This window comes from Osmerus mordax, chromosome 4 (assembly GCF_038355195.1).
Source record: "Osmerus mordax isolate fOsmMor3 chromosome 4, fOsmMor3.pri, whole genome shotgun sequence".
Classification (NCBI taxonomy): domain Eukaryota; kingdom Metazoa; phylum Chordata; class Actinopteri; order Osmeriformes; family Osmeridae; genus Osmerus; species Osmerus mordax.
In genome coordinates, this window is record NC_090053.1 from 12,089,390 (window position 1) to 12,115,184 (window position 25,795).

General features: G+C 41.3%; 3 protein-coding genes across 5 annotated transcripts in view; 1 reads left to right on the plus strand and 2 right to left on the minus strand.

The window, feature by feature from the left end:
• Nucleotides 1-300: 300 nt before the first annotated feature.
• serf2a (small EDRK-rich factor 2a) lies at nucleotides 301-2,646 on the plus strand. The gene is made up of 3 exons (XM_067235252.1): nucleotides 301-404; nucleotides 2,005-2,110; nucleotides 2,293-2,646. Exons 1-3 carry the CDS (start codon nucleotides 398-400, stop codon nucleotides 2,360-2,362), a joined length of 183 nt encoding a protein of 60 aa, XP_067091353.1. The 5' UTR covers nucleotides 301-397; the 3' UTR covers nucleotides 2,363-2,646.
• A 60-nt stretch (nucleotides 2,647-2,706) lies between these two features.
• On the minus strand, nucleotides 2,707-8,232 carry rasef2 (RAS and EF-hand domain containing 2). Of its 3 annotated transcripts, none has more exons than XM_067235250.1 (17): nucleotides 7,526-8,232; nucleotides 7,282-7,434; nucleotides 6,349-6,439; nucleotides 5,863-5,958; nucleotides 5,685-5,762; nucleotides 5,293-5,408; nucleotides 5,136-5,204; nucleotides 4,866-4,947; nucleotides 4,728-4,798; nucleotides 4,436-4,634; nucleotides 4,248-4,349; nucleotides 4,000-4,147; nucleotides 3,828-3,909; nucleotides 3,616-3,730; nucleotides 3,350-3,418; nucleotides 3,187-3,263; nucleotides 2,707-3,102 (listed from the first exon to the last, which is right to left on the minus strand). In XM_067235250.1, exons 1-17 carry the CDS (start codon nucleotides 7,834-7,836, stop codon nucleotides 3,000-3,002), a joined length of 1,962 nt encoding a protein of 653 aa, XP_067091351.1. In that variant the 5' UTR covers nucleotides 7,837-8,232; the 3' UTR covers nucleotides 2,707-2,999. The 3 variants fall into 3 exon arrangements, with proteins under 3 accessions (XP_067091351.1, XP_067091350.1, XP_067091352.1); XM_067235249.1 differs by having other exon boundaries at nucleotides 2,711-3,102; nucleotides 3,350-3,463; XM_067235251.1 differs by lacking the exon at nucleotides 5,136-5,204 and having other exon boundaries at nucleotides 2,711-3,102; nucleotides 3,350-3,463.
• Nucleotides 8,233-11,762: 3,530 nt separating this feature from the next.
• Nucleotides 11,763-25,795, minus strand: part of sema4ba (sema domain, immunoglobulin domain (Ig), transmembrane domain (TM) and short cytoplasmic domain, (semaphorin) 4Ba) — a 40,746-nt gene continuing 26,713 nt past the window's right edge. The window contains exons 8-15 of the mRNA XM_067235373.1: nucleotides 25,559-25,716; nucleotides 16,845-17,026; nucleotides 16,401-16,551; nucleotides 15,773-15,983; nucleotides 15,557-15,672; nucleotides 13,285-13,442; nucleotides 13,100-13,191; nucleotides 11,763-12,860 (exon numbers count right to left, since the gene is read on the minus strand). Coding sequence (XP_067091474.1) covers nucleotides 12,088-12,860; nucleotides 13,100-13,191; nucleotides 13,285-13,442; nucleotides 15,557-15,672; nucleotides 15,773-15,983; nucleotides 16,401-16,551; nucleotides 16,845-17,026; nucleotides 25,559-25,716 — 1,841 coding nt within the window. The 3' untranslated portion in view covers nucleotides 11,763-12,087. The remainder of the gene's footprint in view (nucleotides 12,861-13,099; nucleotides 13,192-13,284; nucleotides 13,443-15,556; nucleotides 15,673-15,772; nucleotides 15,984-16,400; nucleotides 16,552-16,844; nucleotides 17,027-25,558; nucleotides 25,717-25,795) is intronic.

The window sequence follows — 25,795 nt, forward strand, 5'->3', positions numbered from 1 at the left end:
ATACTGACATCATCGCAGGCACTGTGCCCTATCTATAATTCCACGAATTTGTATGTGTGTGTGTGTGCCACCAATTTAATCATGGCCACTGTGCACTAGTTATTGCATGATTCCAGGAGAAACTTTGAATAAAGGACTTTGGGCACTCCAGTTCCGCTGGTGGCAGTAACTCCTCTTCATGGCTGGGTACTACCATGTATAAAACTCCACTGAAGGACAGTTTTTTATTTGTTTTATTCCACTCTCCGGAGGGTGGCGGTAAAGCACCAGTAAGATGGATGCTAACCACCGTAGAAGAACAGGAAGAAGAAGAAGTAGTAGAAGGAAAGGAAGAACAGGATCAGCTGTACTGGCTTTGCAACCGTGGCAAACCGTGTTGGAACAATAAACAGCAAAAATGACAAGTACGTGACAGCTACGATACGATGGGGACTCGTAACAGTTTGTGTAATCATAAATATCGATTCCCATCTTTTTATTTCGGCTAATATTAACTAAATAAGAATGTCAACAAAGGCTCAGGCTATCCAACGTTAGCTTAGCAAGCTAGTGCTAACTAGCTAACATAGCACACTAAATTCCAATGCATTGAATCTGGTTTGCTAACTTTACTAATCAGCACCGTTAGGTCGCTAGATCATTGGTCAGCTTGGTCAGTGACATGAAACAACTTTTGGAACTATCTGAATATCTAAGGATTTAGCTAGTCTAGCTAACTAACTAATGACGTCCACGGAATGCCTGTTCAGAAATATATAAAAACAGCCTTCTTTAAAGCTTAAACAGTGTTACCTTCATAGTTCAAGGCAATTTTTAATATACACTATTATGTTGAACGTGAATTATTTGATTATATCTGATAATAGTAAAAAAAAAATACCGGGACACAGATAGGATCCAAAATGAATGCCACGTACTGCAGCCTTTTTTTTCATATATGTCTTTGACCAGCATCAGTGTACAGGAGCCTCCACTAGACAAGTTCTTTGCTAGATGATTCAGAACCTCATCGTTCACACCGGTTTCTCCTACTTATGTGTGTCTTAACTATATAGAATACGTAGGTTTTTTTTACGCGGACACATTTGCACAATCGCTTATTGTACAGGTAGAGTCGTGGGCAAAAGTGTTCGCAGTGAAACATTTTGTGTTTTGCAAAGTTTGCTGTTTCAGTATTTGTGGATTTTTTCTTCACAGGTTTCTATCGAATACAGGAAAACAATAAACACATTTCTTATTAGGTTTTAAAAGGCGAAAATGTTCAATATAATTATGCAAATAGTCACCTCTTTTACAGCAAAACAACCTGACTAGAACTAGTTCACACGTTCCCATGGGCTGACTGATAAATTGCATTTTTGGGGAGCCAGCTTTTATTTAAAATCCATCTAATCACTGCACAATAATTGAATAACAGTGTTAATCAACATCACAACAACTGAAGCAGCAAACTTTGCAAACACAAAATGTATGTCACCGCCAATACTTTTGGCCACGACTGTACAGCACAAGCTTACAGTCGACGTGAACTGTTGGCATTTTGATCTAGAGAGAACTTGTTTTCCACCAATCTGTTATTATTACCGTACAGAAGTCTGTGACAATACTTTATGTAGTTAAAGTGTGTGAACACTCACTACATAATTCAATCATTCTTGAATATCCTTTGAGAATAATGAAGTTAATTGAGATAATAAATACGGCCATGTCAATGAAACGTCTGTTCTATTTCTCCTAGTTGTTCTAGTTCTGTTATAGTTGGCTTGTACAATATCAAAATCATTATTATTATGAATACGATGTTATTCTTGAACAGTTTATCTTATGAATCTGTTTTGACATGTGCATGGCTGTTTAATGTTCAAAGTTTATAGGCCAGATATGGAAAATATGGTCAGATAGGATGTATCTTGTGGATTTTCCAAGTGTGCTATAGCTAGCAGTGGGGGTGGACAATGTAGTTATGGTTTTATACTAAACCATTTCCTGGGTCTTTTACTATAGGGGGAAACCAGCGTGAGCTCGCCCGTGCAAAGAATGCAAAGAAGCAAACTGAAAAAACCAAAGGCAAGACCGAAGATGGCTTGTCTGCTGCAGCAAGAAAGCAGAGGCAAGTGCTTCAAGTTCTAGTACACTGAACTTTGCTTTCAAATAGGATCATGCCTGGATTCATATTTTGTATGAGACTGAAGTTAATTTACCATTATTCTTATTGGTTAGCCGCTACTTAACCTAGGCTTTTTTGGCTAAACTGCTACTTTATACATCTGTGTCTGTTTGTTTTCGTTCCAGGGATGCTGAGATAATGCAGCAGAAACAGAAGAAAGCCAATGACAAGCCTGGAGATGAGAAAAGCAAATAACAGCTGGGTGAGGAGCCATTCAAGACTACGCTCTTGTCCTGAGATATAACCCATTCGATCCATCATTCATCCCAAGCTCTTGTTTGTAAAACCACTTTGAAGTCCAGTTAGTGGTGGAGGTTGTACTTCACTGTTTGGAAAATCAACAGTTTAAAGAACTCAGGCTTTACTGTTAATCAGTATTTAAAGTAAATGTATGGAACAAGAATTTCTACCTGCATTGGAAACTCGTTATTTTATATTTCATGTCAAAAAAATCTTAATAAAAGCTTTTGTTTATTCCATGTTTCTACCTATATTTTTATTTTGTATGTACTAATGTACAGGTCATGTTTTTAAACAAACCAAAGCATTAGTGTAAAGATTTTATTCGAAAACACATTTGCATTCAACTTTAAATAAATTTCACATTTGTTAAAATTGTAAATTGCACAATTGAAAACGAGTTCCCGAAGGCTCGCAGAACAGTTAAAACTAGCATTCTACAATGATTAACTTATAGTACAAATGTTTAAAATTAAGGTTTGTTTAGCATTAATCAGAAGTGATAAGTATATTACACAAAATAAAATGTATCTCCATCCACATATCTACACAATCCACCATCATGCTTACACCAGTTGTGGAGTATCAATGATTACAAACCACAACAGTTGTTTAGAGTCTTCTTTGGATTGGCCAGACTCAACTTAACTTGTGATTCGGACTGTCGTCTCAGTTTCACATTTCTCTTCACTTCTCTGAAAAAGAGTACAGAGCTGTTTAAAATTGACACTTATGGTGGACAATGAAAATGTACCATGGCTCTGCCTTGCTACCCCTACCTCGCAAGGTGAAGTACTGCTTCCACCACATTAGTTCCCTCTTTGGCGCTAGTCTCGCAGAACAAAGCACTGTAAGTCTGTCAAACATAAAAATTTATGAACATGGCTAATGGGCCAAGGTATAATTATGTCCTTATCCCAATGAAAGAGATGGAAGTCATACCCTGGCCAGCCTCTCCCCATGCATGGTGCTCACACAGCTGCCCTCAGGTTGCTCTGCCCGCAGGTCCACCTTGTTTCCAATCACACACATAGGGATATGCTCCTCTGTGGACTCCTTGGGAAACAACATGCTCTATAAAACATCCAGTCACATTTATTTATGCATTTCTTTTTATTTTTGTAGAGATGTCCTTCATGGCTTACATCAGAAACACAGGTCAGTTTACCATTCATGGCCATTAGAGATGGATAAATAACAAATACTACCTGAATCTGGTCCACCCACTCTCGGACATTGAGGAAGCTGCTCTCAGATGTCACATCGTACAGCAGCAACACTCCGTGAGCTTTACGAAAGTAAGACCTGGCAATGCTACGGAACCTGAAGTACCGTACCAGAAAGTGTGAAACAGGCTGTACATTACAAGTCCACAACACATACAGTTGGTTTGAAAAACAATTGAATATTGTATGCATACCTCTCCTGTCCAGCAGTGTCCCATATCTGAAGGTTAGTCTTTTCTCCATCCACCAACATCTTCTTTATTTGGAAATCAACTCCTGGGAGCCAGGTTATGGGATGGTTAAGAAAAGAATAAGCAGTATTGTTTTTCTTGAAATTGCAGTTATGAGCTATTTGTATGCCCTTACCCAAAGTTGTCTGCATGTCTCCCCTGAACTCATTAAGACTCAATCTCATCAGGAAGCTTGACTTCCCTGATCCTGCGTCTCCCGCTAACACCAGGCGGTACATTTGCACCGGGCCATCAGTGTCAACACAGTCAAGTGAATCTGTTTGCTTTTTAACAAAGGATACATATTAGTATGGGAGAATGGTCTATTTCTATGTAGGGTATATTCATACATTACCACTGAGAATAGACCAAACCGCTATGAACCTTGATGGGGAAAGCAGACAAGCGTCTTCTAATAGAAGAAGCTAAGGAGCTGGTTCTGCTGGGGACCACTGACAATGTAGCCTCTGATTTCACTTGCGACATCTAGGGTCAAGATAGTTCAATTATCATCCAAATCTGTATGATTTTACAGTGGCAGTACTGTCCTGTGTGGTATACTCAAAATATACCTCAATTTCTGATGGAACGTAGGAGTAACTGTGGTGCACCGTTTCTGAAGAAACCCTGCTGTCATCACTGTCATAATCACTGACTGAGCTTTCAGCGATGTCCATGGGCATGGCAATGCCACTGTCCAGGTATTTATCAGCCCAACTGGCCACATGGGAGTACTCTAATTTACTCCTAGCTGGAAAATCTTGCTCTGAGCTGCACCAAAACATAAAATAAAGAAATGTAATGTAAAAAAAATTGTCATTTGCAAATATATACTATGTACTGTAGGAAATGTAGTCGGTGTACCTGCTTTGGTTAAATGTGCTCTGTCTAAGGGGCTTCATTCGCCGGGCTGGAATTTCATTCTTGGGGGACAACTGTTTGGAAGAAATGTAGACTAGGAGATTGAGTTATCCAGACTTAAAATGAAAACCGCTGACTTACCCTTCTTTTAGGTGACGCCACGTCCTTGGTTAAGGCAGAGCGTAACCCATCGTTGCTGTCATAGAGCTTCTTGTTCATGTCCCTGATAGAAGGCAGTCAGTCAGACATACTCTGCCCATATTTCAGCACATCACCTCTGATAAAAATCGGTGCTCAGAACCTAACAATGAACATGAATGAGGTGTATGCATGCATGACCTGTGTGATATGTTCTCGACTGAAATAGAACAAAACCATTCCCAATTTACAATCACGGTCTGACAGACTTACTGGAGGATTTCAACGTGGCTTGCATAAGACTGGTATTCTATGACCATCTTCTTCAATTCATCACTTTCTCTGTGAAAATGCATTGAGTTTTGGCCTGTAATACAGTTAAGTCATTTGCTGAGTACAGTGGATATAAGAATGAAGTTTGTTCACTCACCTTTCATGTTGAAGTTTTTGGTCCGCGTACATGTTCTTCATTTTGTCCATCTCTACCTGCAATATGGAGATATTGGTCTGCGCTTTCAGCAGAGCACCCCGTAACTGGTCGTTCTCCTGAGGAGACACATTTACATTTAGCCATTTAGCAGACGCTCTTATCCAGAGCGACTTACAGTAAAGGGACATTCTCCCCGAGGCAAGTAGGTGAAGTGAATTGCCCAAGGACACAATGTAATTTTGCACAGCCGGGGATCGAACTGGCAACCTTCTGATTACCAGCCCGACTCCCTAACCACTCAGCCATCTGACACATCAGAGATGATGGAGAATACACTTCTGTACTGGCCTAGGCCACAACAACTTGGCCAACTTGACTTTATCCCAACATACCTGTGTAAATTCACCTATTTGGTCATGTAATCTGTCAACAGACTCTCTTGAAATGTGGAGTTCAGATTCTTCCTGGCACTAGAACAGACATATAAATGATACAAATGCAGTACATTTGGATGTCATAATCAAAGAAGCTTCACTGTGAGTTCCCAGGGAAATGGACAACCTACTGTACCTTCAGCAAGCGGTCCACAGCTGCATGCAGGTCTGCCACCTGATCATCATGTCTCCTCTGGAGGGTTGCCATGACTTTCTCTGTTTTCTTGCGCTCCTAAAACAGCCATGAAACCCAAGGAGGGAGAGAAAGAGAGGACAGATCACCTGCCTGCACCTCAAAGAGAGGATTTTACTCTGCTTCACAGAGGGGCCATTGTGAGTTGGAACTGGCTATTCCCTTTGCTTCAAATTTTCAGGTAAATTCTTGCATGAGCAAGAAGGAGGAAGGAACGTTGGGGGGTGGAGACTTGTCCGCTTCTGTTTTGAAATGTGTAGTAACATTTCTCATCCTTGGTGCATATTTATTTATTAGGAACTTACTTAAAAAATTACAATTCATCAATTTGAACCTATTTGTTTCTCAGTTGTTTTCAAATGTTGCTAATTCAAGTGTGGATACTCATAATACTGACATGGTATAAGCTGTTTTATCTATGCCACTTACCTCCTCTCTCACCCTCTCCTCTACTCGAGCAAGTTGTTGATGCATGTCATCCTCCAGCTCTGCTAGCTGACTACTATTCATCTCCTCCGTTCTGTCACAAGGCAGAGCAATATGATTCTTTAATATCTCACTGGAAGCTGGTGTAAATACATGACTGTAAACCTAGTTCATGGCCGATGATGAATATGGAAATAGAGACACAACCATCTTTTTTGGTCATAGTTCAGTAGCAACAAACTAAAACTGGCATCCACACTAGACTTTGATAGATCAGCTCCTTTCACACCCACTTCTAGAGTAGCCATTGTCTAAGCAGTTTCAGCGGCCCTACCCTGAGCGGGACCTCTCATACTCCTCCACTAGAGCTCAGTCATCAAGTGACTGCCATTATATAGACCCTACTGGCCAGCCCCTCAGAGGATGTCCTCTGGTAGGCAGATTCCACAGGTGAGACTTGAATCTCAAGTGAGTTTACACAAGCCAAAACTGCACTTACTCACACCATAGCAACTGTACTGGATATTTGGGACTTCATAATAATAATAATGGACATTAAAATAAGATTGACGAGCAAACTAACATTCATTGTAAAGAAATACATCTGTAGGGTACGGGTAATTGAAAGGAAAGAATGAGAAGAACTGGCTGAGCAACTTGTTTTAGTCTTCCTACTTCCTTCACGAAGACATTACATAACTCATTAAAGGCAGAGCTGAAGCCTGTAGCCTCGTTGACTGAGCTCAATTTAACTTTACATGAAGGATTACCTTAGAGGAAGTACATTCTAAAAGAACCTCTGGTGATGATGCCTGCCAAATACTCCAGTACGGATGTGTAAAATGTGCTTTAATGCTTTAGGGAACACCCTCATTCATCTTTCATTTTTCTTCATCCTACACCGGTTGGTCAAAACACCAATGCATTTGGTCCTACCGCTTCAAAGTACTCTCCAGCTTCTGGTTCTGTAGCGTGTGCTCCATGCTCTCAGTTACAAAAACCTGGATGACATCTTCATACTGTTGTAACAACTGGAATTGCGAGGAGTAATGAAGGACGTGGTACAAGTCGGCCAGATTTTCTTTAAGCCTGTAATAGCATACAATTTGGCATAAAATTAGGCGATCCAGAGATGTTACAAAGCACACGGAACTTAAAAACATTTCCACATCAGACTTGCCTTTCTGAAAGGGCAGCTCGTGCGCCATCAATACTGCTCTGAAATTCGTTCCATGGACCTGATCGACCGTGCACAAACTCCCCGAAAGACGCCAAATCTAATGTTTCTGAAACTTCTTGAAACCTTGATGAGAAGTTGTCGTAATTGATACATCCGTCGCCGTCCGCGCCGAATTTGGTGAACAAGGACTTGATTTCATCGTCAGGTACATTAAGCTCTCGGCAGACAACTGTGAAGTCCTCATACTCGATCATACCCGATTTATTAACATCACACGCCGAAAAAAGTCTCACTAGACTGGTTCTGTCCATTACGGAAACGAAATTTACAATATGCAAATGATCAAACCACTTGCGTATAAAGTTAATACCGTTTGATAAAATCTAGGGTAGACTAGTTATAGGCAACCGTGAAAATAAAAACAAACCTTTTCCCCTCCACCTTAATAGCAGTTAACAGTCCAGCTAGACAATTTCCGTGAGCTTAGGTACGCTAAAGGAGTAGAGGTGTAAACTTTCTCACACTAATTAAAGAATTATCGCAAGTAACCTGAACTGGGCTACTGATTGGTCCAACAGGTGCATACCATAGGCGACGTTTGTAGATCAGACTGCATCCTCCTTAGCTGGAGAGATTAAGCCATGAATGTAGAGAGGACTTCCATTTTAGGAATAGGATATTAAAGTGTTGTATTATTTTCCTTCAAGGTGTGGACTGTGTTCTTTATCAGGGATACATGCCTTCCCTCCTTTGTTGCACTGTGTGCAAAGTAGGCTACGGCTAAAACTCCACCCAGGGAGGTAGTACCCTGTAGGTCCTTACTACAAGAGTAGACTGGTACAGTACAACTACAATAGCCTACAGTAAATGCATTGTAATGACCACTTGACGTATGCAATTGTTGCTACCACATCAAACTGCCATATACATGTTATGGATGTAGAACTGTATAAAACATAGGGCCTACATTCGTTTTCTTTACTCTACTTGCTGGTGGCTGAGTCAGTGGAAGTGTCAGCAAACATTGACTCCACCTACATTAAATGTGACTGATGTGTTGACAGAAGACACAGTCAACCACTATTAACTCACTGAGGAAACTTTGGAGCAGTACACACATTTGAACCATGGGATCATGTTTTTAATATTCACTAAGTTAAACTCAGTTTAACTCAGAAAAAGACAGCGACAACACATTTCCATTTTAAAGAAGGTAAACAATTAAGTAGAAAAAAGTTAGAAGTGTCTGTGTTTAAATAAATTTAAATAAATTTAGATTCAGGTTAATGACACTATAGCCACACAGTGGGTGTATACAAACACAATCTAGCAGATGTATCTAATTAATCGCTCAACATAAGAACGGTCTACATGGTAATTATTGGAAGGCCAGGATTTATTAATCAAAAATGTCTTTATCTTTATTTGAAAAATTAAAATAAAGTGCTTTTATGTACAATACAAACAACAAAAACAGTAGTGATGTATAATACAAAAAATATAATTCACAACAGTTTATGTACATTGGCAGCTCAATTTACAAAACACCTTTAATTTACAAACTTACAACACATGACATGAGTCTGAGACACTGTCACAAATAGAAGGCTTGAATGAGAGTGTTTTTTTAACAGAAAGAAATACATAACATATTACAATGTGGCATTAGCTGCAGTCTCATGAATGTATGCATGAACTGTACTTTGATTTTAAGCTGTGATGGAATATAATTGCTGCGACACTATCTTCATGTGTGTACTGTAGTGTTGCATGAGAATCTATGTTTTATATATCATTCCTGCATTCGGCAAATGTAGCATTGTTTAGATAATAACCACTTAACTTAAGCTGCCTTTTATTTTCTTTATGTTTGAGCGAGTATGTAAGTAAAAAGTCTTTGAGATTCCAATAGAGTCTAGAAACACCCTTATAGACCCTCATAGTTCCCTCATCATCTATAGTGGTTCCAACAGTTGTATGATTCACTGTCAAAACAAGAAAATTATGTTTGACTGAGAAAAAAGCTGTTTTAAGATATCTATTATTTTTTGATACTGGCCACAATCTAAAGGCATTCACTTAATATTTTTGTATTGTATACAGTCTTTCCTGCCATACCTACCACAGGTGACTCTACCACTACCTGGTTTCCAAGGTGATATGGCTTTACCAAACCCGCTCTAGAATTGTTAACAACCATGTGCACCAAACTAAGGCTTTCCAACATTCTGTGCAAAAACAATGCATTCAGAGATAAGGTGTTTTCAGGTTTGCACATCAACCACAATCTTACACAGATCTTATTCCCCTTAGATACATTACAAAATATACATATATACAGTATAGTTCAGTACACTCGGCTCTCAGTCCTTCATCAATATGCTTTCTTGTCAAAAGTTAAACTGTGATTCCCTATAATATATTAAAAAAAATATATTAACTTAAAATGAGACAGTGTTACTTGAAGTTTCAGAATACTTTTAAGTTTACATTACGCTACTACTGGAGAGTATTTATTGTCATAATGTACTATAGTTTGGTGCACTGCAATTCTGTATAGATGTAGAGATGTCTGTACCTTCCTAATTATGATCTGCTAAAATGCTTTCATCAGATTTAACATTTCATATAATTACTATTTATTAGTCAGATGTTTTGATCTCTTTGGAGACAAAAAGCTATGTTTTTTTAAATATCAAAAACCAACATTCTTCAATACTGATCAAGGACTGATATCTTAGGGACCATATTGACCAAAAACAATTACAGTCATTATTGTAATGGAAAAAAAAGCTCATGGGTATGGCAGCTTTCATATTTCATAACACATTGAGATTAGCAAACTAATAGTGCCTGGTGGTAGGATACTATAAGACACATGACTAAAACAAAACAGCTCCTTTTGGCATGAAATCATTGTAATTATATCTAGTTTTTTTCACAATAAACAACAAAAAGCTTGTACTCACACTGGTGGTTTTGTTACCCCACACAAACCCAGACTTCCTCTGGTTCACTAAATCTGATAGGGCCAGGGCAGTTTAATCTACACCTTGTACAGTATCGGTTTGTCATAAGGGAGTCAGGTGGCTGAGCGGTTAGGGAATCGGGCTAGTAATCCGAAGGTCGCTGGTTCGATTCCCGGCTGTGCCAAATGACGTTGTGTCCTTGGGCAAGGCACTTCACCCTACTTGCCTCGGGGGAATGTCCCTGTACTTACTGTAAGTCGCTCTGGATAAGAGCGTTTGCTAATTGACTAAATGTAAATGTAATAAGGTTTTTATCATATATGATACAATTATTGTGTGTGTGTTTGCAGTGACCACCTTCATAGATGTGCCTGACTGACATGCTCTAGGATCCAGACCTGTACTGTACTGCATTAACTGACTGGAACTCTTCCAAAACAGATAATGCCTTAAAATTACTTTCATACCTAACCGTACTTTAACTGCAAATAATTAGTAACAAAAACTGTGCTTGACACCTGTGTGCTTGCAAAGTTCTTATGTCATAAATTTTCCCCCCACTTCACATTACGTTCTTTGCATAGTTAGCCTGCTGCAAGCTGAACAGTATAATACCTGGAATGAGGGCAACCCTTTAATACAAGGGTACTTTTAAACCCTTTGAGTGTCCAACTTACACAACTTGTTAATTCAAGAAATACAATCCTTAAACACCTGCATTCATCTGCATTTCCTAGTAGATAATGCATGTTTTTCATCAATCCACCATTATAACAGGTGGAAGTGATTAAGCTTTGATTTACCTCTCCTAATCCTATAAGCTCCAACAAGAGCAAAGGGTCTTCTACATCAGGAGTCCTGTGAGCTTTGTGCTCTTGTTGCTCTAGTCAGTCCAGATGGACACCGGTGCCTCTTTTCTCTGAGTTTCTAAAGCGGCCAGCCCTTCTTATTCTTCAATGATTCCTCTAATCTACCCAAGGTATATACTAACACGGTTGACCAGCTGTGTCTATGTAAGTATATACTTCTATACTAGTACGTCTTTGCTGGAGTGTAGTGTTTTTTTTTATTCCCCCCCCTTTATTCCTCTCATGGTTTTAGGTAGAAAGCTTGATCTGCTGTTTCAGGTGGGAAAACCTCTGGTTAGCGACACATCTACAGAACATCACTGCTTTTCCAAGCTATACCAGTAGATCTCTTGGACGGACTGAGTGACAATGCTTAGAAATAGAATCCCAGAAAACGTTTGAGAGCTAGTACTGGTCACTGCCAGCTCTGTGTGGGTAAAATGCCCACGGTGAGCATCACAGGACAACTTCTAAAGTCTGAAAGCAATCCTGATCAGCTTCCTCTGTCGTGCTTTGTGCACAAGAAAAAGGAGTAAGCACTGGCCACAGGGACAAAAGGAAATGAGGCGTATGAGTGTAAAGTCAGTGTAATGAAATGTACTTTGCATGTACTTTTCAGTGTTTCCTCAGTGTTTCCCCTCAGTGTTTTCCTTTTGAGTAAGTGCACTCTCCTTTTAGTCCACAGCTAGTCCCTCCACATGATGCAAGTGTTGAATCTCCCTCATGTAGTTCATCAAAGCCATCCTCACACAATGGAGTCTTTAATCTCAGAGCCCAGTCGAACTCGAGGCCTTGGGCATGTGGGCGAGATCTCAACGTGGCTGTCCTTCAAGTTCAGCGGCCTCTTCTCCGACTCGGAGAAGCTCTTGCTGTTGTCCGGAGAGGAGCACTCGTGTGGGGGAGTGCTGCAGATGTAGTTGTCATTGAGGGTCTGGTAGCCCTTGTGGTCTGAGACGGAGGCCGGCACGGTGGTCCCATTCAGGGGTAAGTTCTCTGCCGGCTTGCCCACTATCCTGGGCTTTTTCTGCTGCATATTGGGGCACTCGCCCTCCTTGAGCATGGATTTCATGCGGTCCCGGTTCCTATAGACCACGAACAGGGAGAAGACCACCAGGGAGAAAGCCAGGAGGGCACACACCACAATGAGCTCGTTCCAGTAGGTCTTGGTGTTCATCTGGGGCGAGCGAGCTTCCCCAGGCAAGATAATGGGCTCTTCTTGGGGTACCATAGGGGTACGTGATCGGCCAATAAGGGTGGTGCTCTCCTGCCTGGCCTCGCCCCTGACACAGTAATTGGCCAGCAGCTGTCTAAAGCCCTCCTCAACCGACCAGCACTCATAGATCTCCTGGCGGTCAGCATGGGCCACCACCACCAGGCCGCCCTCAGGGCTGGGGTATAGGAAGTGACCTGCACCCTCGCTGTACTCCCACTTCCTCTCAGCCAGGTTGGAGCGCAGTTTACAGGGCAGTACTTTGAAGGTGTTGGCTGGTATCAATATCACCTGACATGAAGACATACCTGTACACAACAAAGGGGGATTTTGTTTGGGAAAATCCTTAACGCTGAGACATCAGATCAACTGTCAATTACATTCAGTCTGGTAGCTGTGTGGATCAAGTGATCAAGCATGGCCATAGGCTGTCATTAGTCCGAAACAGCTATAAGCTGTAATAAGAGGCACACCATGCAGCAGTTCGACAGCAGATGACTGTGGTAGGAAATTAAGGAATGACTAGTAAGATCGTCACAGGTCTTACGTGTGGGAGGAGGTTTAGCAGAGCGCGGGTTAAGGACTGACTTGTTACAGATAACTGATGTGTCTGCCTCATCCACATCCTGCTGCCAGTAGCTGAAAAAACAATACACAGTACATCAGGGTGTGTCTATTTAATTAAAGCAATACCAGCTGACCTCGTGGAGTGATGCTATACTGTGAGTGTACCTCTCTGGTGGAGCCTGCCTGATGTCAAGACACTGTCTCCCCATCCAGGCACAGTACGGGTCCCTGGACAGGACACACTCCCCACAGCTCTGGTAGTTGGTACAGTTGGCCACTGGGACCTCCACCAGCCCTGAGTAGGAGGAGACGTAGAGATTCCCCTGCAGATGGGGAAAAAGTGTGTGTGAATTTCGGAGGTGGGTATTGGACATTTCCATTAGACATCAAATGTACCCATTGCTGATGCAATATCAATACCCCACTGCAGCCCAGGGGGGTATTCCAGGTAGCGGGTTTAGTGAAAACTTTGAGTTGTTTAACCCTGAAAAAAGGCATAGTCTACTCAGAGGTTTCCGTTCCAGAAAGAGATATAACGAAACCTTTTGGTAAGTTTCCATGGTAACTTACTCTGTGAAACTAACCTACTCGCTAGCAGGTTTTCCATCCCAAACTCTGCATTTCTACCTATCCCCTCCCACTTTCTGAGCCTGATAGCGTTGGCAGACATGGGATATCCTTTCCTGGTTCAGCCGGCCGATCTCAAACAAAATTTAATTCGCTTAGTTATACGCCGGGAGAGGATTTTAAGACTGCGATTCGATGTGCTTTAATTCCCTGATGAATACCTAGGTTAACGTTACCCTTTCCCCGTCACAATCTGTAATTTATTTTAGCAACATTCTCAGCCCTTAGGCCTACATCGCTAATGTTACTTGCCGTGGACTTGCACTCAGAACTGACCAAATGCTTTTTGGCACTGAAATAAAGACAAATCATTGAAATTGTATTTGGTCTTCTTCATTGCCTACAAATAGAAATCTAACAATGAGTATGTTTATCGGCTATTGTTCCTACAATAGCCGAATTCAACAATTAGTATTCATATAGGCGATTGTTCCTATCACCTGTGACCTTGCATCCTCCTGTAACTGGTGTTCCAGAAAATCTTTTTCAAGATTAGCCTTAATTTTTCTACCCTACGTAGGCCTACACCATCTCTTGGTCAGATTTTGGCACTTTCTTCATGAGGTGCAGTTTGTACAACTCATTTACTTGTAACTGGGAATACATGAGATTGCATTACATTTCACAGTTCCACATGCAGAATTCACCTGCCATTAAATAAACATCTCACTGTATACTGCATCCATGCTCTGTTCAACAGGATCAGAATGTGCAAATCGTTTTTTATATTCATTATTCTCATAATGTCAGTGTAACTGACAATTCCACACAAGCCTGTAAATAAAAGTACATGGGGAGAGAACTACCAGTAGCTACCATACATAACGCTCTGCATCCATTTCTGCGGCAGCAGTCAATGTCTCTTCGTCATCTTAATCATCATCCTTTGATGAAAAAGATTATTTTGGGGGAAACTGATACTACAAGTTTAAATAGGCACCAACTGATACGTATCATGTCGAATATGATTAAAACCAAGGTGAGGCTACAATCACAAGCGTATAGCCTAAGCAAAATATGTCTTACCTGTTCGTAGTATATTTTATATTTAATATAACATTGAACATGCTATTTTATTAAGTCCACCACTTTTTCTCCTGTAATATTAACGGACAGTGGGGTTAAATATTCAATGTATGGACTGGCTATTACATTCAAATGTATGCATTGACTTGGCAGTTTGTCTCCCACGCCAATTGTATACGCTGCTACAGCAGTGTTGCTTTTTTTCCGTAATATGTGCTCAGATTGACCATAAACATTAAATAAAACTTAGATCTGAAGTGTGGTGAAGTAGGACAAAGTTTTTTGTCGCCGGGTGCCATGGTGGATCCTAGTATCGGAGCTCCATTGATGTTGGCTTTTAATAGTTCTCATGCCCGCGCTTAACTCAGAGTTGACGTACTTCGAGTTGAGTTAACAAATTAAAATCAGCTTTTCTGGTACCGAGTTTTCAGAGTTTCTTATTTTAGAGTAACTCTACTCAGAGTTCAGGGTTAGGCTCAGAGTTTGTTAAACCCGCTACCTGGAATACCCCCCAGCTGTATGCCGTATTTTGTAAACAAACAAAGTGTGTACACAGAGCTCCAGAGAACAGGATGCATGATGTGCCACTTGCTGTTTTCAGATCTCCCGACAGGAAGTTTCCTGTAATTAAATGATCCTGAGCTCCCCCTATAGGGCTCTGACTTTCTCCATGGCTAGTGGGATCTCTAAGCTGCCAGTGCCGGCATTTAGTGAAGTCATTATTACTCCCAACCTGGAAGGCTCAAGAAATCAACAGTCCTGTCTTACAGTCTTGTATAGCTACCTTCTCCGAATCCAGCTCCATGTGTTGCACAGGCTGGGGCTCCGAAAACAGCACCATCTCCTCAATGATGTGCATCTTGTTGTTGACGTTGATGGCTTTGTGAAGCCTCCCATCATCTGAAACGGACATGATGGAACACCATGCTCAGTAAGCGCTCACACAGTCCTACTATTACCGAAACGTAGGTTGGGGCGATTGTGGTCGCGGCGTGTTTACCTGTGCCTATGAAGAGGACGTTGTAGGCCTTGTGTCTGGTCTGGACGCGGTGGACTGCTATCTGGGTGTAGCGCACGCTTCTTTTCAGCAGGAGGGGCTGGCTGCGGATCACGCTGTCCATCAAGAAGTGGTCCTTGACGAAGTTCAGCACCTTGTCGGGCATGTGCAGGGATGAGGGGATGCCCTGTTCTCTGGCTGCGTTCGTGATGCACTGCAAAGAAGACACTCATTTCACAAACACAGACACACACACAGACACACACACAAACATGCACCTCTGCAGCTCCCTCCCTCCCTCGCTTCCTCCTTCCAGCCGGTCTCATCAATAGGCTGCGTGTTTGTAGGCCGCCGTTGATTGGGCTGCGATAAGGCTGCCAGGAAATGAAAGCAGCGGAGCTCCCTGATACAGATCAGGTCTTCTGGGAAGGAGGCTGACAGTGACTGCAGCGAGACAGATATCTGCTCAAGCACTGATGCTCGTGCAAGATTGGGGGTGGGGGGGGTGGAGGGAGATGGAACGCAGGGGCCAGTTAGAACACGGCTGCTGTGCATACAGCCCCACAACTAACACGTGTGCCTTCAGGCGACAGTGCAGGAGGGTGTCCAGCAGGGGGCAGCAGGTACTCACCGCTCCAGGCCGTGGTTCAGGGATGGGGTGGTTGTATGTGTACCACTGCTGTGTCTCTCTGTTGACCTCACGGTAGCGCCCGTTGAAAGCCCTCTCCACCTGGTCCATGGTGAAGGCACACACTGCCGAGCTCCCCGAGGCTCCCTTATACCTAGAGTGACATCCCACCACATTTATACTGTACCTAAGCACTTTTTGCTGTTTTACCCCCCTGAATCGCTTCTTTTACCTTTAACACTAAGGGCTATGACAAACATACAGTTAACATATGCAAAAAGCGTTCTGTATAACTAATTCCTCGACAGAACCATACTTTAAGAATAAAAACACATTGTGTAAAATGGCTGTCCGACACTGTAAAAGTGTTTACATGAGGACATCAGTGCCAAAAGAGGCCGTTATAACACTGTCTGCGGGTGAGACCAAAGAGGAGTCAGCCCTCACCACTGTGAAGTGAAGACTCCATAGAACATGGTGTTCTTCCAGTCCTCTGGGCTGGGTGTCAACACAAACATGTCCTGGATGATGTTGAAGGGGAAGCCATCGTCAGGCAGAGAGCACAGCAGCTGGGCTTTCAGGAAGGTGGTCCACTTCTTCTGCAAAACCCTTTCTCCTCCTTTGTCGCCCTGCAATAGAAGCATGACACTGTCTCAATTGTAGGATAAACTTTCTCCACTAGTAATACAGCTAATGACCAGAGGAGGGCGCAGCCACATCAGTTGAAAATGTACTCTATTGATGACTGAGGGTAGAGACTCAATCACTACTTTTTGATTAAATCTGCACTTGGTATGATGCATATATAGTTCTCTTGTGACTTAACATGAATCTGATATAATGGTTAACATTCTATATTCAATGCTATTATTGTTACATATGGAATCACGATTTTTTCATTCTCTCTTTCATTCCCTCAGCTTTCCTTTGGCACCATTCCCCAAGATGTATCAATTTGACTTAAGTGAGGAACATTACTATCTCATAGTAAAAACCAGACAGAACACAATTATTCGTGCCCCTAACATAGATAACCCCTGAGGCGGTGGAGATCTAGGTCAAGAAAACAATGTACCGTCCACCACCACAACTGGCTAGGAGAAAAAACAGTGGGAGCACTGAAGAGGCCAAATGCTTTTGAATGAAAGAGAGAAAAGGGCACTGCTCTCACACAATGGTTTTTCACTGACACTACCACTCTGAAGCGGTGCCCATGGCGTTACCCTGCCCACGGCACTGCTGTTCGCTATGTGAGATGCACACACGGTTCAAGCGAGAAAGAGGCTCGTCCAACTTCTCACATCCAAACCTACTTAGTACGATTACATCCCTTTAACATCTGTGTGGAAATGTTGTGAAAGAAAAAAAAGCTATGCATTCATCTCTGCACTTGTCATGAATAGCTGTCTATTTAGGAGTCGTGAGAGAGCACATACTATTGAGAGAGAGAGAGAGAGAGAGAGAGAGAGAGAGAGAGAGAGAGAGAGAGAGAAAAAAACTGTTGCCAGACCCTATTATCTGTTTAAATTCAACTGAGCCTGGAAGTCAGAGCAGCAATTATTCCAATTGTTTTCATCAACATAGATCTGAAGAGATTCAGAAGCCATTCAGGCCACAGTCATTTTCAAATAGGAACTGCTCACAAAAACACGGAAACAAATCTAGAAGTCTAGTCTACATAACCCAAAGCCATGTGCCTTTGTCAGAGTCCCCCCAGCATGGCTTTACCCCCGAGGAAACAGCATCGCTGGACGGGAAAGGGAAATGACGTGACTAATGTTGAGTTTCAGATGCAATTACTTGCTGTTGTAACCCAGCCGGATAATGAGCAACATTTATTCCCTGCTCCCTCTGGCTCCGTCTAGTTATTATTTGATCCCAGGGAGTGTACCTAACATCACCCCTGAATACTGAAGCACAATAACACCCCATTCATTAACTCATAATGTTAGCATCTGTTTGAAAGGCTGGTGTACTTGTTGCAAAAAAGGTCAGGCCTGGTACTGTAGTTCAAGCTAATCCTAAGACAGAGAGCAGAATGATCAGTGAGAACGCTGCTGTTGTGTTTTGTTGTTTGCAGTAAAGTTGTGTTTATCATTCTATGGCTGGCCTCAATGTAGTGGAGTCCTAGCCTCCACTAACCACCTGAATAAACAACACAGAATCTCATACAACTGACAAAGAGTGAAACTGAGGAAAAATGGAAAGAGAGAGATGGATGGAACTCAACTAAACAAAAGTTCAGACTGAGGTATGACAGAACTGTTTTTTTAGTTAAAGCCGCTATTCAACTTCCTTCCACTAAGCTTCTACCGGCCATAGTATATTATTGTAATACTGTGTGTTTTTGACAACGCCTTCGCTTCCGTTTCGGATTTCACCAGGCAGCCACACAAAAAGCTTTTAAAAGGAAACTCCCAATTTAGTCGGTTATTCCTTTCCCATTTTCCAGCACCATTTGGACTGCACCTTGTACAGAGCAATGTAAGGGACACGAGATTGTGGTGTTGTGTTGCAAACATGCTGTTTGAACCACCCCAGTGACTGACAGCTGAATGTCCCAGAATACAGGCCTGTATTTGAGATGAGAATAAAGTGAGTGTCTTTTGTCCTGGCCCCCCTGAAAGTAGCTAGATTGTCCAGACAAACACTTAAAGACAGCTAAGCCTCTCGAACACTAAAAACGTGCATTCAGCCTGTGAAGATTGAAATATATAGGCACACAAACCTTTTTCCAAGTGCCTGTCTGCTACCTGGCCAGAAAAATTATCACAATTCAAATGCATTGCATGGGGCCTCTTAAAATTCAAAACATGCCTTGCGCTGCTAAGTGTAGACTGCTTAAATGAATTTAGCGAGAGTATGGGCTGAGGAAATTGAATATAAAGAAAAACAGTGATGCAAATGACTTGAGAGTTGGCCCCAAAGCATAGCTCTACTTCACGTCTCATCATGGTTAATATTTTCTAATTAAGTTTGATAATGGGCTCGGGTGGATTCATTACGTTTGTTAGCAATATGGGGGAGGATATGGTGCTACTGGCTTTGGGAGACTCGAAAAGGGAGACTTGAAAAGACCAGCTCCATTCTGGCGGCACTGCCAATGGAATATGTCACACCATAAAAGGAAGAACCAAATACATTTGCTTAGTTATGGGATGAGTATCAGCAGAGATTGACTGCTGGATGTATGGAGCCTGGTAGGAGTGCAGACTATTAAACTGTCAACTAGTATTTCACACTGTTTCTGGTTTGGACTCTATTACATCTGTAACTAGAGAGGATACAATTTCTGGGGAAATTGTAGGGTGTGCTTGCTTGCGTCGGTTGCACAGGGGTCTGTATATTTTATATAAAAATGCATCGGGCCTACTTATTATTTATAAAGATTACATAGATTTAAAAGCATCTTTTTTTTGCTGCTCATTTACAACTCAAAATACGAGTGAAGTGTAGAATGAAATATGACGTCTTCTCATTTCCCCTGCAAGAGGCAGCTGACAGGCTGAATCAAAACGAATACATTTGGCAGACCGGTGTACAAATGGACCTAATCTCTATGACTTAAACGTCCTTTTAAGTTGTCCCTTCTCGTGATATTTTCAGGCATTTAGCCTACTCATATTGCATTCATTCATTAATAAAGAACCCCCTTTGAAGATTATTCTACGACTTTACCGGCAGAAGATAGAATCGCGATTCAAACAGTACCATCTGCTAACTGAAAATATGCCCCCAAAAACGTAAATAAGCTTGACATTTATTTAGTGGAAAATAGCTCATTCATAAAAAGCTCACTGGTAGCGATCATTGTCAGTAACAACTCAAAATGCGATATAGCCCTGTGTGGAGAAGCTGCCCGGTAAATTCTACTACTACAGTACAGTACTACTAGTAGACTACTGCTGTGTTCGTCTTGATAGCGATTGCGTTGGTTGAATTCGATTAAACGTTCCGTTGTACGGTTTAGGCTGAAATTAATTATTTTCATGAACAGATTGACAAAGTTTAGGCTGTGGCAATGAAGTTCAGGTTAGTAGTCAGATAGTTTCCCTACTGAAAGACTTTTGAGTAAGGGGAGTGCCGAACATGTTCTGTTGCCGTTTGACTTAAACAGCTGAGGAGTTGTTGTTAGCTACTCACACTAGTGTCTCGGGTACAGTAGGCTACAGCGTTGCAGTGAGCTACACTGGTTTGAAACCACAGGTAATGGTAATTTCACCAACAAATCGTTTACTAATGTCAGAATAAATCCTACAACGAAAATGTATATGTGAGGAATGTTTATTTTAACGATTGAAAACAGATACATCATAGACCACTGTAGTATGTGTTGCCCGGGCAACACAGGCTAATGTCATGATGCTAATATGTCAGTGAAATAGTAGACTACTGTTTCCGAAAGTAGATGTACTTCCTTAATAATATCAGCTTATATTGTACATTACACATCACAATTGTGTGTCATATCACAAAGTAAAATGAGTAAATATTTATCACCCTGGCCTCTTTGTTTGTGGCGTTTCTGCAGCTGCCTTGCAGTAAAGCTATAGTTAGCCTAGCTATCCCCCAAGTTAACAGATGCCAAACGAATGTTCTGCCAAAGGTAGTCACGCGTGTTTTCGTGACATTATTGCAGACCGGTGTAAAAATTGACCTAATCTCTATGATTTAAACGTCATTTTAAGTTTTTCTCTTCTCATGATATTTTCAGGCATTTAGCCTACTCATATTGCATTCATTCATGAATAAACAACCCCTTTGAAGATTATTCTACGACGTTACCCGGCAGTAGAAGATGGAATCGCAATTCAAACGGTACCATCTGCTAACTGAAAATATGCCCCCCAAAACGTAAATAAGCTTGACATTTATTTTGTGGAAAATTGCTCATTCATAAAAAGCTCACTGGTAGCGATCATTGTCAGTAACAACGCAAAATGCGATATAGCCCTGTGTTGAGAAGCTGCCCCGGTAAATTGTACTACTACGGTACAGTACTAGGCTACTGCTGTGTTCGTCTTGGTAGCGATTGCGTTGGTTGAATTGGATTTAACGTTCCGTTGTACGGTTTAGGCTGAAATTAATTATTTTCATGAACAGATTGACAACGTTTAGGCTGTGGCAATGAAGTTCAGGTTAGTAGTTAGATAGACTTTTGATTTAAGTAAGGGGAGTGCCGAACATTTTCTGTCGCCGTTTGACTTCCTAAACAGCTGTGTACTGTAGCTAGATGTTTTTGTAGTGTGTCTCGCGTAAGCTACAGCGTTGCAGTGAGCTACACTGGTTTGAAACCACAGGTAATGGTAATTTCACCAACAAATCGGTTTCTAATGTCAGAATAAATCCTACAACGAAAATGTATATGTGAGGAATGTTTATTTTAACGATTGAAAACAGATAACGCTACATCATAGACCACTGTAGTATGTGTTGCCCGGGAAACACAGGCTAATGTCATGATGCTAATACTTCAGTGAAATAGTAGACTACTGTTTCCGAAAGTAGATGTACTTCCTTAATAATATCAGCTTATATTGTACATTACACATCACAATTGTGTGTCATATCACAAAGTAAAATGAGTAAATAGTTATCACCCTGGCCTCTTTTCTTGTGGCGTTTCTGCAGCTGCCTTGCAGTAAAGCTATAGTTAGCCTAGCTATCCCCCAAGTTAACAGATGCTAAACGAATGTTCTGGCAAAGGTAGTCACGCGTGTTTTCGTGACGTTAGTGACGCAGTGACGTTAGTAACGTCAATGACTGTGGCTAGCAAATTAGCCACCGTTAGCTTCACTTTTCGCCACAAAAACTTAATTTAAGCTTAAACCATGCAACGGAACGTAAATTCCAATAGAAGCAACTCAATCGCTACCAAGACGAAACTTTTGACACCTACGTTGTCTATGTAGGCCAAGTATTTACTGAGTTTTAGGGGGGCAAAAAGAAATAAAAATAATAATAATAACTAGAGAGGATACAATTTCTGGGGAAATTGTAGGGTGTGCTTGCTTGCGTCGGTTGCACAGGGGTCTGTATATTTTATATAAAAATGCATCGGGCCTACTTATTATTTATAAAGATTACATAGATTTAAAAGCATCTTTTTTTTGCTGCTCATTTACAACTCAAAATACGAGTGAAGTGTAGAATGAAATATGATGTCTTCTCATTTCCCCTGCAAGAGGCAGCTGACAGGCTGAATCAAAACGAATACATTTGGCAGACCGGTGTACAAATGGACCTAATCTCTATGACTTAAACGTCCTTTTAAGTTGTCCCTTCTCGTGATATTTTCAGGCATTTAGCCTACTCATATTGCATTCATTCATTAATAAAGAACCCCCTTTGAAGATTATTCTACGACTTTACCGGCAGAAGATAGAATCGCGATTCAAACAGTACCATCTGCTAACTGAAAATATGCCCCCAAAAACGTAAATAAGCTTGACATTTATTTAGTGGAAAATAGCTCATTCATAAAAAGCTCACTGGTAGCGATCATTGTCAGTAAGAACTCAAAATGCGATATAGCCCTGTGTGGAGAAGCTGCCCCGGTAAATTCTACTACTGCAGTACAGTACTAGACTACTGCTGTGTTCGTCTTGATAGCGATTGCGTTGGTTGAATTCGATTAAACGTTCCGTTGTACGGTTTAGGCTGAAATTAATTATTTTAATGAACAGATTGACAAAGTTTAGGCTGTGGCAATGAAGTTCAGGTTAGTAGTCAGATAGTTTCCCTACTGAAAGACTTTTGAGTAAGGGGAGTGCCGAACATGTTCTGTTGCCGTTTGACTTAAACAGCTGAGGAGTTGTTGTTAGCTACTCACACTAGTGTCTCGGGTACAGTAGGCTACAGCGTTGCAGTGAGCTACACTGGTTTGAAACCACAGGTAATGGTAATTTCACCAACAAATCGTTTACTAATGTCAGAATAAATCCTACAACGAAAATGTATATGTGAGGAATGTTTATTTTAACGATTGAAAACAGATACATCATAGACCACTGTAGTATGTGTTGCCCGGGCAACACAGGCTAATGTCATGATGCTAATATGTCAGTGAAATAGTAGACTACTGTTTCCGAAAGTAGATGTACTTCCTTAATAATATCAGCTTATATTGTACATTACACATCACAATTGTGTGTCATATCACAAAGTAAAATGAGTAAATATTTATCACCCTGGCCTCTTTGTTTGTGGCGTTTCTGCAGCTGCCTTGCAGTAAAGCTATAGTTAGCCTAGCTATCCCTCAAGTTAACAGATGCCAAACGAATGTTCTGCCAAAGGTAGTCACGCGTGTTTTCGTGACATTATTGCAGACCGGTGTAAAAATTGACCTAATCTCTATGATTTAAACGTCATTTTAAGTTTTTCTCTTCTCATGATATTTTCAGGCATTTAGCCTACTCATATTGCATTCATTCATGAATAAACAACCCCTTTGAAGATTATTCTACGACGTTACCCGGCAGTAGAAGATGGAATCGCAATTCAAACGGTACCATCTGCTAACTGAAAATATGCCCCCCAAAACGTAAATAAGCTTGACATTTATTTAGTGGAAAATAGCTCATTCATAAAAAGCTCACTGGTAGCGATCATTGTCAGTAACAACTCAAAATGCGATATAGCCCTGTGTGGAGAAGCTGCCCCGGTAAATTCTACTACTACAGTACAAGACTACTGCTGTGTTCGTCTTGATAGCGATTGCGTTGGTTGAATTCGATTAAACGTTCCGTTGTACGGTTTAGGCTGAAATTAATTATTTTCATGAACAGATTGACAACGTTTAGGCTGTGGCAATGAAGTTCAGGTTAGTAGTTAGATAGACTTTTGATTTAAGTAAGGGGAGTGCCGAACATTTTCTGTCGCCGTTTGACTTCCTAAACAGCTGTGTACTGTAGCTAGATGTTTTTGTAGTGTGTCTCGCGTAAGCTACAGCGTTGCAGTGAGCTACACTGGTTTGAAACCACAGGTAATGGTAATTTCACCAACAAATTGTTTTCTAATGTCAGAATAAATCCTACAACGAAAATGTATATGTGAGGAATGTTTATTTTAACGATTGAAAACAGATAACGCTACATCATAGACCACTGTAGTATGTGTTGCCCGGGAAACACAGGCTAATGTCATGATGCTAATACTTCAGTGAAATAGTAGACTACTGTTTCCGAAAGTAGATGTACTTCCTTAATAATATCAGCTTATATTGTACATTACACATCACAATTGTGTGTCATATCACAAAGTAAAATGAGTAAATAGTTATCACCCTGGCCTCTTTTCTTGTGGCGTTTCTGCAGCTGCCTTGCAGTAAAGCTATAGTTAGCCTAGCTATCCCCCAAGTTAACAGATGCTAAACGAATGTTCTGGCAAAGGTAGTCACGCGTGTTTTCGTGACGTTAGTGACGCAGTGACGTTAGTAACGTCAGTGACTGTGGCTAGCAAATTAGCCACCGTTAGCTTCACTTTTCGCCACAAAAACTTAATTTAAGCTTAAACCATGCAACGGAACGTAAATTCCAATAGAAGCAACTCAATCGCTACCAAGACGAAACTTTTGACACCTACGTTGTCTATGTAGGCCAAGTATTTACTGAGTTTTAGGGGGGCAAAAAGAAATAAAAATAATAATAATAATAATAATATATATGTGAGAGAACAAAGGTTGTGCTCTCGCCGAAGGCTTGAGCACACCCAATAATATATATGTGAGAGAACAAAGGTTGTGCTCTCGCCGAAGGCTTGAGCACACCCAATAAACCCCCACGGTCATGATGCCTCTATAGATACGGTTAACATTCTGATTTTTGGAGATAACTGGAACAATATTACTAAACAACAGATCGCTGTCAATGAGGACAGAGAAGCAGACATTTCAGGTTCGAGCACCTGCATCAGAATAAGGTACTTGAGGAATATTTCGATGTTTAGAAGATTTGGTGCTTTCAGAGAGTGATGATTGTTGATGATTGCCGATTAGACAGCAGCATGATGGCACAACACCGCGGTATCACAACCACAGCCACTGCTACCATTCCCCTCCGAACATACACACATACTCGCAACACACAGAGGGGCAGTAGCGTCTCTTGCTCAAGGGGAAAGACCCCCTTTAGAGGGTCTGTCTCCACTGAAGCGTCTCTCACCTTACACACGCGAGCGATGCGCGATACAATGGTGTTGTCAAAGAAATCAAACTCCTTTCCCGCTTCACTGAAGAAGAAGTAAATCTTATCGTCGTTGCCCACTGGGTTGCCCTTGGGCAGGCTCTCCTGTATATAAGCAGAGCCCACGAAGGCTGGGTCTGAGGAGACAACAAAGAAAGCAGGGTTTAAATGTCAACCCACAACTATGGGTTCTGGGACAAACACAATTTACCATCA

Excerpts from the sequence above, each read along its gene's own strand:
- serf2a (XM_067235252.1), top strand. Across the intron at positions 2,111-2,292 it reads GCTGCAGCAAGAAAGCAGAG|GGATGCTGAGATAATGCAGC; the intron begins GCAAGTGCTTCA and ends TTTTCGTTCCAG.
- rasef2 (XM_067235249.1), bottom strand. The coding sequence starts at position 7,836 with ATGGACAGAACCAGTCTAGTGAGACTTTTTTCGGCGTGTGATGTTAAT. Across the intron at positions 6,440-7,281 it reads CTGGAGAGTACTTTGAAGCG|AACGGAGGAGATGAATAGTA; the intron begins GTAGGACCAAAT and ends GCCTTGTGACAG. Across the intron at positions 5,205-5,292 it reads CAAAAACTTCAACATGAAAG|AGAAAGTGATGAATTGAAGA; the intron begins GTGAGTGAACAA and ends GCATTTTCACAG.